Source organism: Anolis sagrei, chromosome 1 (assembly GCF_037176765.1).
Source record: "Anolis sagrei isolate rAnoSag1 chromosome 1, rAnoSag1.mat, whole genome shotgun sequence".
Taxonomy (NCBI): Eukaryota; Metazoa; Chordata; class Lepidosauria; order Squamata; family Dactyloidae; genus Anolis; species Anolis sagrei.
The window spans coordinates 165,422,017-165,440,284 of NC_090021.1; the positions used below are offsets into that span (position 1 = coordinate 165,422,017).

Sequence of the window (18,268 nt, forward strand, 5' to 3'; positions counted from 1 at the left end):
GGAGATTCCTAGTTGGAATATAAAGGAAGTCATCACATAGTGCTGCTTATTCAGGTGAAAAGTCTCTGTGGAGGTGAAGCAGTTCTCTTTGTTTATCTGCACAGAACAGTGAATAGAAAATAAAAAAGGATCATAAACAGGCAGAAACGTATCTTCAAGACTACAGCTTGCAAGGCTTTTGCAAGTCTTTAAGATTATACTTTATTGGCATGATCAAGACTTTGACTCAAGGAAGTTAATGGTTTCCAGTGGTGTCTCGTGACCAAGCCATAGAGGAATGTCTTCTCACCATTTCAGGGGAACCTCACTTCTCAGCATTCACAAACTGCCCTTTTTTTTCCAACCACATGGTGATTAAACAAAGTAACATTCTAGAGCTATGGGGCAATCTTTCTTTGCCATAGCTCCAGGGGCAAACTATACAGTATTTCATAAAAACCCTTGCCTATACTGATATAATGACATATTTCTCAATCTTCACTTTGCAAAGGCAAGCAGCCTGACATTTTTACCAATAAATAATGGTTGAAGTCATGTAAAAAGAATGAAAGACTCATATGGAAGAATGTAAATAACCACTATATACGTATGGGACTACTCCTTCTTTGGCATTTTGTAAGTGGGTTTTTAAAAAATATTTCTGTGTCTAAATCATGAATTGTAATCTAAAACGCATATTCTTCCATTAAAAAGGTACTACTATATTTTAATTTGTGGTAAAATAATCATTTGATCCAAATATAGAACATTTTAATAATCGATTTATCTTCATTGTTTTTGAAAATATATCTAATATGAAAAAAAAATTGGTTTTGCCTTGAATGATTATTACCACTTGAGTGTCTTAATGTATATTACATTGTATTGCAGTTGTAGCACAGAAACAATTAAAACTGCTCTAACCCAAGAGCCTATAGCAGTTGTTACAATTTTCTCAATTGGTTGATTAAGCTGGAGTCAAAAATGAAGTTATTACAGTAAAAAGGTCAGTCCAATTCATTCTGTAACTACAAAATCAGCTTATTGCTGCAGAGACATAGACAATGGCAGGATTTGGACTATGTTTAAGTTTAATAATTTTTTCCTTCAATTCATAACCCAGATGAACTAGAGACATTATTGAATGGATCATATTTTAATTTTCTTACTCTTGAAGATCTATTGACTGTAACAAATGAAAGCAGGATGAGGACATAAATTACTTTAGTGTGTCCAAGCCAAACATAATTCAAACCAATACTTCTGTTGAAGCATATTCAAACTAATCGTTCTGTTGAAACTAGAGGCATTTGTTTTAGAGAACCATTCAGCACAATGGTGCCATTTTATATGAAGGTCATCTAGCCAGAGGTTAGCTGTGGTCTTGGTTTAACCTCAGTTGTATTTGCCATCTGCCCTATGACTAGAAGGCGAATCTAGCAAAATGAACTGTCATTTAAGTCATCTATATATTTATATTTAGGATTTTAGAGTCTGATAAACCTAAAATTGTAATTGATGTTGATGTATGCATAAGGAGCTAAATCTGTGAAGATGCTGGAATATGTAAGACCAATAGGAAAAATATTTGAGGAGGAAAAATAAATAGGAGAGCCAAATGGAGGCTGGCAAACAGTTTATTCTAATCAGCAGAGATTTGTGGGCTTAACAAGAAATCAGAATGCCTTGAGAAAATGAGGAGATATGTGGTTCTCCATACAATTCAGTGTCTAACCACATGAAAAGTGGCCTGAAATGAGCGACTTGAGGAGAAAATTTCAAGTAGGACTTGAGAAAGCCTTATAAAGCCTCCGTAGTGTGGTCCAGTCACATCTTTCCAAGTGCTGCTGCAGGCTTTTTTTTATTAATTGCAGTAGCTGATGCATTACAGGGAAAAGAAAAAGCAATGGTATGTGAGATAGAGATGAAATGGAGTTTGAGAGGTGACCCTTTTACTCATACAGTTTTGAGGGGATTTTAAAATACACAAATGCTTATATTTCTAGATATTTGAAGGATTTACCAAATAGGTAGGAGATACTGTTATTTGTAGTTAGCACCATTTCACTTCCAACTACATATGTGTATGGGGATGTGTAATTAATTTCCTAGGACAACACTTTAGTTTCATTTGACTTTCTGCTGGGTGTTTTGAAACTAGTTCTATAAAAAAAAGATAATCACAGAATGGTTGATTTTTTTTTTCCAGATCCATCTCCTCCTCCTCCTGAAACAATTGTCATCGTTCTGGCATCAGTATCTGTATTGGCTGTTTTGGTGGTTGCTCTTTTCTTTGGATACAGGATGCTTGTAGGTAAGTTTGGTTCAGTTTGTAAACAAGATTAGAAGTAATCCTTTGCTATTTTTTGTTATTGCTATTGTGTCCTTGATATCTTCCCCTTGCTCTTCTCCAATGTTTTATTCTATTTGTTGCGATAAGAGTTTTTAAAGTCCTCGAAAATATTCCCTAAACCTGTTTAACAGATCAGAATGCAGCCATCAATTTACTGCCAGTTTAGAATAATTCCATGTAATTAAATCTTGCATCCCTTGGGAAGATGCCCACGTTGAAATTTCTAAAGTGCAACTGCCTGTGTGCCTTCCCTGTTTTTTTGTTGAGGTGCTACATCAATGCTGGATTTTGCAGATGGGAGCAAAGATACTCCACACGATGAAGATGACTTTTGAGACAAGCTATTTTAGAGGTTACCACCAAATCTTGAGAAATACTACTTGGGACAGATAAAGTGTAGAACTGTATAGCAGCAGCATCCTCTCAATAAATTCTTGCATTCGAATTATTCTGGGAAATAGATTTTTCAAGAATTGTAATATTTTCTGGTTCATTTTTTCCTACTTTGGGACACCGATGTTGTGTAGGACTATAGCTCTCTCATTCCCACCCAAAATGGCTGGAGCAAAAATTTGGGGGAAGCCTGCTGTAACCTTTAAAAATGCTTGAATGTCACCCCCTAAATAGTTAGTGGTATAGAGAGCATTTCCATATTTATGATAATCCAGAAATCCTATTTTAATAAACAAAAATGCAAACTAGGTATATTATGGTGCATGCAGCCCATTCATCCTACTCTGCTCTTCCTTTTGCATGAGTGGCTAAACAAACCAGGAAGGAAAAAACTTTGCATTATGTTGAAAGCAAAGATTACAGTAAAAAGCATAGAAAAAAACCTAGAATATGTAAATTAAAATACAATACAGCCTGTTATGCGATAGGTCTCTTCTTTTGTTTGGGTGCTACACAGTTATGGTAATTAAGTATAATGAATTGTATACACGAGCATACCATTTGAACACATAGGATTTATTAAACGTGGCATGTTATTACGTAAGGATACAGCCCCTCTATGAGCATTTTGATATATAAATAATCAAAAGTCTTAACTTTTGTTTGGATCTTTTTCCTCAGGAGATCGTAAACAAGGTCTGCACAGTATGGATATGATGGAAGCAGCAGCATCAGAACCCTCGCTAGACCTGGATAATTTGAAACTGCTGGAGGTAAGTTTGGTATCTGAAGTAGTGGAAGCTCCTTTTTTGACATTTCAAATGATTTATGAATCGTCTGTTCAGTTTAGTACCAGATGCAAATAAGTACATAAAGAATTTTCTTCATCAGCAAGTTGACTTTGCTGGGATGGTATATTCTTGTTTTTGTTGTTCTGGGAAACCAGGCTAAGATAAAGAGCTGTGCTGCTTTTTATGTCACTGGAGACTATTTATAGAGAAGATATAATTCCAGTTGCCACTTAACAGCTGTCATTTCAAAAGAAAAAAAGCGAGAATCCTGCCTGCACATGTCCTTTAGTGGTCTTTTAAAGTAGGAAATATCCACTGCCTTTGCCATGCAGTGATACCCTACTTACACCACGGTCTCCAGACAGCCTTCTCCCAGTCATGTAGAATCCAGGAGAAGATAGGGTAAGAGATTGCAGGGAATGTCTTCTGTGTTGTGCATCTACACATAATGACACACACACACATACATCTATTATTATTATTATTATTATTATTATTATTATTATGGTCAATAACCAGCACCAAAAAAAAACCCCCAAACGTCAAAGTCGGAACATGACATGCATTTAGATATTACGAAACATTGTCAAAAGCAGAGTTAAAAGCCAGTATTGAATATGATAGATAAAACAGTATTAAATATTTAAATACTTAGATGACAAAAGTAAAAACTAAAGTATTAAAACCTTGTAAGACTGTGACAGCATCTTGCGCTGACAAACTATTGCTGCTGCACAAAAGCTAGCAACTTTGGCAATAATTTTGAGTGCTGGTCAGCCAGAAGGTAATTAACATAAACTTTATGGATCTCCCTGGTAAACTTTCAAAATTTTGTTTTATAAAATGTTTTCGAAGGTCTTGGTAAAAAGAACAGTAGTGAACAGACCTTTAGTGGAAATGACCACTGTTTGGTCATTTCCACTAAAGGTCTGTGGGAGGAGTAAAAGGAAATGGGTGGGTTCTGCACTCTAGGATAGACAATAGAGTTTTATTCTCTCCCAGATCCACCTGTGATTTCAGCTCATGTGTTAGTTATAGTCACAAGTTTGTGATGTATCGGTTTTGAACACAGTCATGGAATCACTTGAAGAATGTGTGCTGCTTTTTTAGTCTTAGTGTTATATTTTAGAATGCTTCTATGCTATTTTAAATTGACAATGCTTTACTAGAATAACTTACCTATATACTTACATATAAGTCTAGGGTTAACTTATCCACAGGTCAATATGAATATTGTCTCTCATAAAGAGGGAGCTATCCCCTTCTCTGAGTAGAGTGACAAGAGCTTAGAACCTAAAAAGAGCATCAACCCCTCTACTCTTCTCCACCATGATACCACTTGTGGCCTTTTTTGAATGCCTGGCTGGGGAAATGGTGGTAGCAGGCAGAGGTGACTGTCCCCTGAGGGGGAATTGGAGCTTTCCCCTTTCTGCAGAATGAGCCTCAACTTATCCATGGGTCATATCAAAATCTACAGTTCTGTGTCATAAAATAGTTTTGGCTACATCGTTCAGTCATGCTGGTAGGGTTCTGTCCTGGCTATCTTTTAAAAAAAAGTAACAGCATCCTCAGGACTTTCTTATTCAGATTGGGACTTTGTGCAGGTGGATTGACTGTCCCTTCCTGAAGCTGCTGTTCACCACACCCACATCCCAAATGATGTTGTTGCAGTGGCCATTGGGGTTTTCAGTGCAGGAGCATTACAGACGTGAGAGCTTAACATCTCTTTCTTGCACTGAGGTCTCAGTCCTGATTGGGGACTTCTGCTGTTTCATGAAAAAGAGAAGAGGAGGTGATTTATTTTAATCACAGGACTCAAAGGAATAGTTAATATTGTATTTAGTTTGCTACAATCTCTGCAAACTCTTCCTGGCTATTGCAGGTTCACTCTGGAATAGGATTAATTAAAGATGTGTTATTTAGAAAACAAACCGAAAACCCTAATTTTGCACACATCAAAGCATTACTTTTGGGTCCTGGGCAGAAATATATATTGTATATCTGGGAGTGAAATGCTTCACAACAGGTGAAAGATCAGCCTGGTATGGATCCGCAAGCTCATTATACGTGTGTCTGTATTCACTTCTGCCCAAAAGATATTGTTGATGATGATGATAATGATGACTTATGTTGTTTAAAAGTTGTACTAATGTCTGCTGTATTTAAAAAATCCACAGCTGATTGGTCGAGGGCGATATGGAGCAGTCTACAAAGGTTCCTTAGATGAGCGTCCAGTGGCTGTAAAAGTGTTTTCTTTCACTAATCGTCAAAATTTTATCAATGAGAGAAATATATACAGGATACCACTAATGGAACATGACAACATTGCCCACTTCATTGTTGGAGATGAGAGATTCACTGCCGATGGACGGATGGAATATTTATTAGTGATGGAATATTATTCCAATGTAAGTAATAATTCAGAGATTTTCTTGAAATCTAGGGGAAAATATATATTACAGTTTTTACATATAGGTAAAGAAAAAGTAGTCCATGAGAATTTTTATAAAGAAATAAATGTTTAAAAATCCCAACAAGCTAATTCCATGGCATTGCATTGGTGGATTATGTACAAACTAATTTCCAAGGTTTTGTATCATTCTAGCACTCCATTCAAAAAAGGAGGGACCAAACAGAGGAGTTTCATAGAACACATAATTTTAATTGTAGCTTAGGAAGAGTTTATTAAAGATTAATGCGCTACTCCAAATTCATTAAATATGTCAGCAACTTTTAACGAATTTGATACTTTAATCATCTCTGCAGTCAGTGGGACAAAAGAGAAAATGTTAAGATTTAACCCATCACTGTCCTAAAAACAGTGCACTGTCTATCCTTCTCTGGTGTAAATGAATGGTAGACTATGATTAAGGTTTGTGGAGGGAAGTATGGTGCATACAGCTTATGCCATTGTGCAGACCATGCTTAGTTGGCAAGTGGTCAGCTTTCACATGAAGATTTGATAGATGAGCTCATAGTTTGCTTTAAGTAATTTCAGTATTTGAAATAGTACAGATATAATCTATTCCTACTCGTTTTTGATTGACTTCTTACTAGCTTTGATTTCTCTTTGTTAAACGTTTTGTCATTTCCTCTTACATCTTTGCCTTTATTATCATATTCTCTTTACAGGGGTCTTTGTGCAGATATTTGAGTCTTCATGCTAGTGACTGGGTGAGCTCCTGTCGGTTAGCACACTCTATAACTAGAGGCCTGGCATATCTTCATACAGAGTTGCCACGAGGAGGTAAAGTTAGAAAGGATTTTAAGGTCAAATGATTTTTAGAGACCTAAGATGATGCCAATATTTCTATCACTAGAAATAAATTGAAACCATTTTATGTAGTTTGCTCATAGTGTAAATTCATTTAAAGCCATCTTTTTAAAATAAGTATTTTTACACATCTGGTTTCAAGTGTTTGGTTTTGGTATGTTCTCATATATGCATGAATACAAAAATCAAAATGGATATATACACATTTCTGAATTCTCACTAAGTTATTTAACTGTTAGACCAGTGGTTCCCAACCTGTGGTCCATGAACCACCAGTGTTCTGCAAGAACTAAAATATGGTCCTTAGCATACAGTGTTGCAACGGGAGTGACTGGTCTCGCAAAACCCTCTTATAGCTTTGAGGCTTATTAAATACGGTTTTCTGTGGGCGAGCAGATGGCGACTATTAGATGGCATATGTTCTGTATCAGAAATTAGAGCTGATGTGTTCTATCCAATGCAGTTTTTTGAATCAGCACCCCAAATAACTGAATCAAATTTATAGTTGACTAAAAACTGATTCATAACCCTTTTGGTACTAATGTTGAAGACCTCAGTACCAAAGTAGTCCTTGGTTAAAGTGGTCCTTGGTCAAGTGGTTCCTGGTTTAAAAAAAAAGGGTGGGAAACACTGTGCTAGACGGTGTTCAGATAAAAACTGCACCATATGTTGAACACTTGAATTTGTTGTAGCTCTCTTGTCAGTGCATGCACATCCCTGCTTCTCTTTGTATGCATATGTGGGATCATGTATGTTTTCTAAATGCAATGTTCCTATCTTTGTGCCAATACTAATTTTGGTACTGGCATTACAAAATGTTTGTAGGAAAAAAAAGATTGTGATGATATACGTATGTTTGCTTATGTGTCCTATAAAGAATGGGAGACAATCTGTGGCAGGTTCAAATGTTGTTGGATCAACTCCCTTGATCACTCACCATTAGCTAGGCTTACTAGAGCTGATGGCAGTTTCAGTCCAACAACAAATTGCCCATTGCTGTTGTAACTACAAACAAATACTAAAAGATCTCTGATTTGTTGGGTGGAGAAAATTGCATCACTTCCCCCTATTAAAAAGCTATTTTGAGCACTCATGTAGTGCAGCAACTAAATATTCCCATAAATCATCATAGAAAGCATGGAGAATTATTTGCTAAAAGGCCTGTATTTTGTAAAAGAAAAGAAATGATTAGAAATTCTAAAACAGTGTATTCATATATCCAAACAGATTGCTATAAACCTGCCATATCCCATCGTGATTTGAACAGTCGCAATGTATTGGTGAAGAATGATGGGACATGTGTCATCAGTGATTTTGGTCTCTCCATGAAGCTAACAGGAAATAGACTTGTGCGCCCAGGGGAGGAGGACAATGCTGCCATTAGTGAGGTGAGTATATAAAAGGAATCAAAAGAAAATAAGTATTTTGGAAATACCTTCACAAACCTCAACAAAGAATGTGCTTATCTGCTGCTTTGAGCATAAATAATTGATGTAAAATATGAAGGGTTAATGGGGTTATTCTCAAGTCCCTTGGCTAAATAAAATGAATGATACTTACAGCCACCTCAGACCCATCTTAGCCATTAAAATGTTCTTAAGTGTGGCTTTATCTTTTCTTGGTTGCTCCTTGAAAATAGGGAGGAGGAAGTCAGAGTGTGAAGTACATTGAGTTCTTAGTATCTGATACAGTGACCTAGTATGGTTTTAATGGGCTGACATTAGGTGTGCGTCTGTCCTGCTAATTTTGAGATAGGTTGGCTGCTTGGTAACCTTTACTGCTGAAGGAGAGAGGCTTTCTGTCCTCTTCCCATTATAGCAGAGATAATTCTGTTTCTAAAATATAGCTGGATCTTTCTGTTTATTCTGTGGCATCAAATCCAGTTGGTATTCTTAAGAGGAGCCTGTAAACTGATCCTTTGAGTTTATCAATGTGATGGAGTCTGCTTCTAGATGATTTCATCCATACACCAGAAAGGTGCAGTGTATAAAGTAGCCTTAGTTTATAGTCATTGACTCAGTGGACATTAACAGTGTGAAATAATGTTCATTAGTTAGGCTGATAAACTGTAGTTCAATTTTCATACTGTAGTCATTAACAAAAACAGACAATGATGTCAAAGAATCAGTAGTGAGGTAGTAGCAATAGGTAGCATTTCCCATAATTGCAGTAATTAAACCTGAGAGGTGAAGCCGTGGAGAGTCCCCTCTGCCGATAGTTCTGTAACTAAAAAATGTGATTGAATCTGAAAGGGTGAAATTGAGAGAGGATTAATGTCTGCTTTTTAACTCTGGATAAATTGAAATTCCCTGTTGGCATTAGTGTTTGCCAGAAAAAATTGATTTCACTCTCAAGCTACAGAATGAAATGTGTTTCTTGATGCTAATCTAAAAGATGAGTGTTCTCAAAATAGCAATTTTCCAACCGCATTTTTATAGAAAATGGTATAAAATGCTGCAAAGAGGCTGTTATAATTTTCAGAAAGGTGAGAGGGAGCTCCTCTTTTTCGATCTTGATGAATGGTAGGAGAGGGGTAATCCAATCCTGTCACTTATTCAGTGTGAATGAATAAAATACATATATTCTTTTAGAACTATCTGTCCTACATGCAGCTGTCACTCTTATTGCACCTGTTTGAAATAAGAGAAGGTTCACTGTTAACCCAAGGAAATACTGAACATTTTAGCTTGGCATTCCTGTGTGTATATTTCTCTGTTTCTTTCATAAAAGAACTGTTAAAGTATTAAACCATGCTACTCAAAACAGTTAGTGAAAATGAGGACACATTAAAAGGACTATTGTTGTTAATTTAAATGCAGTGCATAAAACCAAACCAGAAAGCAGGATCATGATAAACCTATGTATTATTCTTGATACCGTGTTGAGAATAAAAGCAAACATAATGGGGAAAATCCTTCCAAAATATTTTAAAAGATAGGAGTTGTAAACAAGATTTCATAAATATAAATGAAATGCTACTTTTTTTTTTTTTGCAGGTTGGTACAATCCGCTACATGGCTCCTGAAGTGTTGGAAGGAGCAGTGAACTTGAGAGACTGTGAATCAGCTCTGAAGCAAGTAGATATGTATGCACTAGGTCTAATCTACTGGGAAATTTTTATGAGATGCACAGACTTGTTCCCAGGTAAGACATGGATTGCTGGAACCCTCCTACTTTGGTTTCATCTGCTGTAGCCTTTGTTTTTTGCTTTTTATTTTTTGCAGTTGAATAGCGAGATATACATTTCCTCTACTGCCCAGTATTATGATTTCCTTGCTGTAGTAAACTCAGTGCCATCTAGTGTTGCAGACTGGAATTGATTTTTTTAAATGGGGAATATGTAGCCTTGGTTACATAATAACTTAATCCTACCCAATAAGCTTTCGGTATTAAGAAAAGCTTACAAGCTTAGTAGTAGTGCTGTTGAATGGATACCAATATGCAGACTATAGCCAGTATTCCACTCCACCACATTGGAGCTAATGGTAGACCAGGGACAGTGGAGGTCCTACACACACACAGCACAATTCACACCAAGAGGAAAATTTGACCATTAAGTATTTTCAAAGTACTTGAAATTTGTTTCAAATGTAACTAAAGAGAAACCTCTGTGTAGATACAACCCTTAAAACAAAATGTCAGAATTTTGTAGAATACATGTAGAATATTCTTTTGAGAGCAAAATGATCAATTCTGGTTCATAAATATGTAGTCCTTTTGGCAGCCAACATCATATAAATATCTTTAGTTCAACAACCAACTGGGATCCAATTGCCAAATTGTCTTATTTTCTTTCTGGGGAATTAGCTACATAGCCAAATTCATTGTAAAACCCACCCACCTGAGAGATCTCTTTATCTCACAAAGTGGGGTCCCTTGTCATGGCAATGAACTTATCTAAATTCTCCGACTGATTCATTTACATTCATCACCCTATTCCTCCTGCTTTCATCTTGTAATTTAATCCTAATTTCCCAAATGTATTATTTAATCAAGTTTTATTGTGTTTTAATTTATTTTAGTTAACGATTGGAGGAGTTTTACGATAGTGATTAGTGTCTATTTGTGTATGTTTTGTTTTTTTATCTTTTATTGTTATGATCAGTGGACTAATCAATAAACAGATCTATCTATCTTTAGATCATACTTGTGATTTTAAAATAGAAGTCCAAATCCATTCATTCCAGTATCAGACTGAGACAGTCTGGTGTCTTTCAGTATGATGCTCATATTTGATCATCTAAAAGGATGACAGATATACCAACGGTATGGAAAAGCAAAATCTGCCATGAATTCATAGTAATAAAATCCAAACGGAGTAACAAGAAGCTGTGAATGGTGACATCTGGGACCTTTGGAATTTTGATAGAAAAAAAGAAAAAGAATGGGGAAAGATGGCCTAGTCCAGTCCTTTATGAATGGGTTCCTGAGTTACTAATTTCAACAAATATCCCACTTATACAGAAAATAGAAAACAATAGAATTCAACGTATAATTGTATAAACCTGTTATACTGTTCAATTTCACAGTAATTTTCAAACAATATTACCGTATATGCATTTTTGTACAGTGACTCTGAAATGGTATCAACGCCATGTCTTCTTATGTTGAATGCATATGAATCAGCCATCCACGACCGGTTTCGGCCTTATTCCAGGCCTTCCTCTGGTGGACTAAAATTATTATATACATCAAAATTTGCTGCATATATATATATATATTGAACATCATATACTGAAATACATTTGAAGATACTTGCAAAGTTATAAACTTAGCACTCAACATTTGTTGCACATATCCATAAAACATCATATGTTATATGTTGAATTCTATTGTTTTCTATTTTCTGTATAAATGGAATATTTGTTGAGATTACTAGTCCGGTCCTTACCAGTTTGTAGTATCTTGAAGTTAGACTTTATTTGAGGGAAGGGAGAATTTCAGAAGATCATAATGTCTTATTTGTTGAATAGACATGGCTCTCCCCACCCTTTTTTCTTTTAAGGTAGTGGTTCCCAACCTTTGGTCCTCCAGTTTTTTTGGACTTCAACTCCCAGAAATCCCACCCAGCTTACCAGCTGTTAGGAATTGTGGAAGCTAAAGTCCAAAACATCTGGAGGGCCAAAGATTGGGAACCAGCACATTAAGGGACTGAAAGTCTGTTGCTTCGTGCTTGCCAATCTCTTTCTCCACAAAGTTCTCTATAGAGTATACTTTTCTGGTCACCTAAGCTCTCAAGATGGTAAAGAACAATTTTCTTTTGTGTGCAGAACAGCATCAACCCAACCCTTAAGAATCTCTTCAATTTTGGCCTTTCAAGAATTTTATATAATAGGACCTTTATCATGGAGCTACATTACTTTTTTATGTTTATAAACTAACAGTCCTTGTAGAAGAGCATCATATCACATAGATGCTTCTAGTCTGGGAACATTAGCTTTCTTATCATAGAAGTAAATTGGTCTGGCACACTTCATCTATAGACATTTCATAATAGCATTGGATTATTACAGGATCTAGGCCTGCATCTTTTATCATATATGGAACATGTATTCTGTAACTATACAACTCTGCAGTGCTGCAAGGTTGCAGTCTAAAGTAGCCATAATGCAGTGGATGTATTCTTGCTTTATTTGCCAATTAATTACAGTGAACAGTATCACCAGTTAAATTTTCTCTACATCTCCTCTACCATCTATATAACAAACCAAATTCTGATTCAGATTGAAGATAATAGATAGCTCACTCTTGCTAACTTGTTTTAATTTGTGTTTCCACCCCACACCACTGCCTTAATTGTAAAGTACTTTTATATAACTTTCTCTGCAAACAGGAGAATCAGTGCCAGAGTTCCAGACAGCTTTTCAAACAGAAGTTGGAAACCATCCTACTTTTGAAGATATGCAAGTCCTTGTTTCAAGGGAAAAGCAAAGACCAAAATTCCCAGAAGCCTGGAAAGAGAACAGCTTGGTGAGAAGTAAAATGCATTCTGTTTTTTCCTTCCATTTGACAGTAATATGTACACTGCTAGAATATGGAAATAGAAACACAATGTTGGTTTAAAGTTCAAAATGTGTTGTTGTATTTGCTAAGATATTGTAGATACTATGTGAAAAATACAAATGAACTGAAATTTCCTATTTCAGTTGTGTATGCTGTGTTAATTTTTGAAATAATTTTAGTCATGATTTGAAGGGTCACTATAATTTGAGCACTATTAGACAAATATATATATATTAACATACGTTTGATTACACAGATTTAGGAATGTAACACTACCTAAAAAATTAACTGGCTGTAGAGGATTAAAGATGAAGTGGATATATACATTATGTTGAACTCCCTCAGCAAATGAGGCATTCATTTTTCACTCTACCAGCTCTATGCACATAGATCTGGCACTCATGGTCTTTCTGGTAATGGTAGACCTCCAATGGGGGCATGCCAGGTTATTTTCTTATCTATTGAAGCCAATGGGGGGAGGATTTGGGTGTGTGTGTGTGGGGGGGGGATATTTTCTAGAAAATAATATGGTAAGACCACCCACACATATACTGTGCACACAGACTGGCAATAGCCAGCAGGATTACAGAAGTGGCAGGTGATACATTTCACACCTTCTGTTGTCTCATTCATGATTGCTTTGCCAGGTGTCATTACAATGTCAGTCCAGCACAGCCAAAAACACAGTACTATTTTGAAATATTTGATTGAAAACTTTTTCATTTTCTTTGTTCCTTAATTGAAATTTACAAAAGAACCAAACCTTTAGAAGCAATTTTATCCTGAATCATCTGAATATAGCTTTCCAAGTGATTGTTTTAGTTACCACACATGCCGAATAAGTTCAAATTCCCTATTACTCAAAGAAATCATGCACAAATGTTTATAATTATTCATTCTCTTGCCAAATGTACATTAGCAGAATTGCTTTTGAAAGCAAGCTTACTTGTCTCAAATTAGATCCTGTTGGCTAGTCCCAGACTCATTGAATGAACTTTGAATGAAAAATCAACGTATTGGTAAATCCACTTGATTCAGTAGTTCAGCTACATCACCATTGCCTCACCACCAGCTATTTTCAGTGGGACAATGAATTCTACGAACAGAAAGATGGAGTAGCTATGGGGAGCCCTCTCAGCCCAGTCATAGCTAACTTCTACATGGAACAATTTGAAAAACAAGCTCTTGAAACAGCAACCAAAAAGCCCACTATATGGTTCAGATATGTGGATGACACTTTCACCATTTGGAGCCATGGAGATGAAGAACTCAACAGGTTCCTGGAACATCTTAACAGCATCCACCCAAACATCCAGTTCACTATGGAAAAAGAAAAGGAAGGAAGACTGCCTTTTCTAGATGTCCTAGTCATCCGCAAACCAGATCAACAATTGGGTCACGCCGTTTACAGAAAACCCACACACACAGATAGATATCTCCATAAAAACTCCAACCATCACCCAAGTCAAAAAAGAAGCACCATCAAAGCCTTGGCAGACCGTGCAAAAAGAATCTGTGAACCCCACCTCCTCCAAGATGAACTGAACCACCTCAACTGGGCCCTCCAGGCCAATGGATACTCCACCTCAGACATCAGAAGAGCTGCAAGACCAAGAACAAGCCACAAGAGTAAAGATGAAGATCCACCCAGAGGAAAAGTGTTCCTGCCATACATCAAGGGAACCACTGATCGCATAGGGAAGCTGATGAGGAAACACAACATACAAACAATCTACAAACCCACCAGGAAAATCCAACAAATGCTACGTTCAGCAAAGGACAAGAGGGATCCTCTCACCTCTGCAGGAGTCTACCGTATACTATGCAGCTGTGGACAAGTCTACATAGGGACCACCAAACGCAGCGCCCAAACAAGAATCCAGGAACATGAAAGGCACTGCAGACTACTCCAACCAGAGAAATCAGCCATAGCAGAGCACCTGATGAACCAACCTGGACACAGCATTTTATTTGAGAACACAAAAATGCTGGACCACTCTCACAACCACCATGTCAGACTACACAGAGAAGCCATTGAAATCCACAAACATGTGGACAATTTCAACAGAAAGGAAGAAACCATGAAAATGAACAAAATCTGGCTACCAGTATTAAAAAATTCTAAAATTAAAACAGCCGAGAGAAAAACAGGCAGGGACATCTAATCACCTTTCAAGAAGAGTTTGCTCCAGGCACTGTCAGCACTGTTTTGATACTGCTCTGATTGTCAGTCACATCAGCAAGCGAGCCCTATATCCTCTTGTGGTCTTCCCTTGGAAAATTGGTTGGCCAGAGTGGGCTGAACTGAATCGGCCTTTGGTCTGATCCCTCACAGCACTTTTTAATCTAATAATAGCACTATGTGACCTTTTAAAACACTTGGTGTTCTTAACTTTTACAAAATCTAATTTCATCATATTTAAGTGATAAATGATTTAATGTATATTTAGTATTTTAAAACTCTCATTGTTGATGTTTTAAATAATCAATTGATTTGATTTTATAGCACCATAAAATTCTCAGATATTGTGTAGAATATATATATATTTAAATAATAAACATAAGAACAAACAAGTGATATTAGCTTACCTATTGATGATTAGAAAAAAGAAAAAAAATCTAGTCTCATTTTACTTTACAGGCTGTGAGATCACTGAAAGAGACAATAGAAGACTGTTGGGATCAGGATGCTGAAGCTCGACTGACGGCCCAGTGTGCAGAAGAAAGGATGGCCGAACTTATGATGATTTGGGAGAGAAATAGATCTGTTAGCCCAACAGTTAATCCTATGTCTACAGCTATGCAAAATGAGCGGTATGTAGTACTATGTGTGGAGCTCATGTGCATCCTCTTCCCAAAACGTGTGCAGCGGTAGCAATATAACAATTGTTAAAGCTTACTGTGTATGCATTAGGTGCTTTCTCTCAGGGTTGTGCTTTGGTAGCAGGGATATCAAATTTTCTGAGCACAGAAATCACAATAATTTGGTACCTGGGAAAATTTGATCCTTCCCTAGATAGCATCTCAGTTGTCATGATTGTTGTGTGGGATGTGGATTGAAGTGTCACAGTCCTTGATGACTAGTTTTGTGTTATACTTAGCTGCAAAATTATCATGTCACTTCTATACATTTAGCCATATCTTGCAAAAACATGATAAACACAGATATTTCCCCCCATCTCAGTTATCATCCACAAGACATAATGAGATGAAAGTAAAAAAAGAAATTTGGCAAGAATACCACATAAGGGCAGACCAGCAATTGTGGCTTACTTTGAATTACCATATATAAAGGCATTTGCTGTGCTAGTCTTGGTGTGGTGGAGTTAAAGACAACCTGTTACTGGGCATAGCACAGTTTTGTGTTAAATTGTTTTGCTCAGTATGAAAATTGCGCAGAAAGAAAATAAACTTGTAAGACTGTTAAACTGCTGTTCATGTTGATGTTAGCGTTAAAGAATGTGAGAGAAGACTGCTTAATCTTGATGAATATGATGCCTGTAGAGCCATTCCCACAAGAAAACTCTCATGATATTTGTTTGTGCAGGATGGAACTATCCATTTTGCATCTTAAATACATATATGGTGAGAAAATATAACTAGTACCCACATTGTCTTAATTCTAATAACTTTCTGCTTTTTGTGTGTTTTCTTTTTAAGAAACTTGTCACACCATAAGCGTGTGCCAAAGATGAGACCTTATCAAGATTATTCTTCTTCATCTTACATTGAGGACTCAATTCACCACAATGATAGCATAGTAAAGAACATTTCTTCTGAGCTTTCATTGTCAAGCACACCACTGACACTTGGGGAGAAGAACAGAAACTCAATTAACTATGAGCGGCAGCAAGCACAAACCCGTATTCCCAGTCCTGAGACTAGTGTCACAAGTTTGTCAACCAACACAACCACCACCAACACAACAGGCCTCACTCCAAGCACTGGCATGACTATCATATCCGAAATGCCCCACTCAGGTGACATAAACATCAGTGCAGGAAATGGTGTTGGGCCGACCCCTGGTTGTCTACAACTGACTGAGGAGGATTTGGAGACCAACAAATTGGATCCAAAGGAAGTGGATAAGAACTTGAAAGAAAGCTCTGATGAGAACCTGATGGAGCATTCCCTTAAGCAGTTCAGTGGCCCAGATCCACTCAGCAGCACCAGCTCCAGCTTGCTCTATCCACTGATAAAGCTGGCAGTAGAAGCAACAGGGCAACCGGACTTCACACAAACTGGAAATGGTCAAGCCTGCCTAATTCCAGATGTTCAGCCTGCTCAGGTGTACCCTCTTCCTAAGCAACAGAATCTGCCAAAGAGGCCTACCACCCTACCCTTAAACACCAAAAACTCCACAAAGGAGCCTCGGCTGAAATTCGGAGGGAAGCACAAATCAAACTTGAAGCAAGTAGAAACAGGAGTTGCCAAGATGAACACTGTCAGTGCTGCAGAACCTCATGTGGTAACAGTGACCACAAATGAAGTGGCAGGAAGAAGTCATACCATTAACTCTCATGCTGTGCCAACCCAGTATGTCAATGGTACAGTGCCATCTGGCCAGTCAACCAGCTCAGGAGTACACAGGGCCCAGGAAATGCTGCAGAACCAATTCAGTGGCGAGGACAGCCGTCTGACTATCAACTCAAGCCCTGATGAGCATGAGCCCTTATTGAGGCGGGAGCAGCAAGTGAGCCATGATGAGGGCGTTCTGGAACGTCTGGTTGATCGGAGAGAGCGCTCGCTGGATAATGGCCGAACGAATGCCAATAACAACAACAATAGCAGCAGCAACTCATGTCCAGGACAAGGTGCCTCTACTCTCGTCAATATGAGGACAGCACCAAATTCTGAACAGACCCACACTAAAAGAGCACAGAGGCCCAACTCCCTGGATTTATCAGCCACAAATATTTTAGACAGCTGTAGCATGCAGTGTGAGTACTGGTGGGATTTAAAAGGGTGTGTTGACAAAATGTTCTTAGAAAGTAATTGTCTTTAATGTGGCTGACAAATAGTCAAGTTGTTGTTTGCTTTCCTTGTGCCAAACAGATAGAGATGACCATAGCTACTGCAGTTTTCATTGTTCTACTTAAACTGTTTCAGTTTTTTTTTCCAACTGAACATATTCCTTAAACTTTATATATGTATTTATATACAACCTGCCTCTCATTGTAGTATCAAAATAATCTTTGGAGAGGTATTGAACATTTCTGCTTCCTGATGAAATCACAGTAGTTCCAGAACAACATAGCAGCACCTAGTATCATCATCTTAGAAGTGTAAGCCTTTGTACCTGGCACAGCTGACTTATCTTTTTTGGAGGGGGAAGTATAATGGGAAAGCTCCCCAAGCCAATGTTTTCTAGTTGAATAAAACAAGTATTTTAGTTTTTGACTGAAAGATTAGCAAATCTTTTAAACAGATCGATTACAGCTAAAGGTGTGCATTATATTTTAATATAGTTTGTGA

General features: G+C 37.2%; 1 protein-coding gene across 1 annotated transcript in view; it reads left to right on the plus strand.

Moving 5' to 3' along the window:
- BMPR2 (bone morphogenetic protein receptor type 2) overlaps positions 1 to 18,268 on the plus strand; it is a 93,437-nt gene that overhangs the window by 70,154 nt on the left and 5,015 nt on the right. The window contains exons 4-12 of the mRNA XM_060783119.2: positions 2,189 to 2,293; positions 3,407 to 3,498; positions 5,694 to 5,924; positions 6,649 to 6,763; positions 8,018 to 8,178; positions 9,787 to 9,934; positions 12,624 to 12,760; positions 15,435 to 15,607; positions 16,454 to 17,733. Coding sequence (XP_060639102.2) covers positions 2,189 to 2,293; positions 3,407 to 3,498; positions 5,694 to 5,924; positions 6,649 to 6,763; positions 8,018 to 8,178; positions 9,787 to 9,934; positions 12,624 to 12,760; positions 15,435 to 15,607; positions 16,454 to 17,733 — 2,442 coding nt within the window. The remainder of the gene's footprint in view (positions 1 to 2,188; positions 2,294 to 3,406; positions 3,499 to 5,693; positions 5,925 to 6,648; positions 6,764 to 8,017; positions 8,179 to 9,786; positions 9,935 to 12,623; positions 12,761 to 15,434; positions 15,608 to 16,453; positions 17,734 to 18,268) is intronic.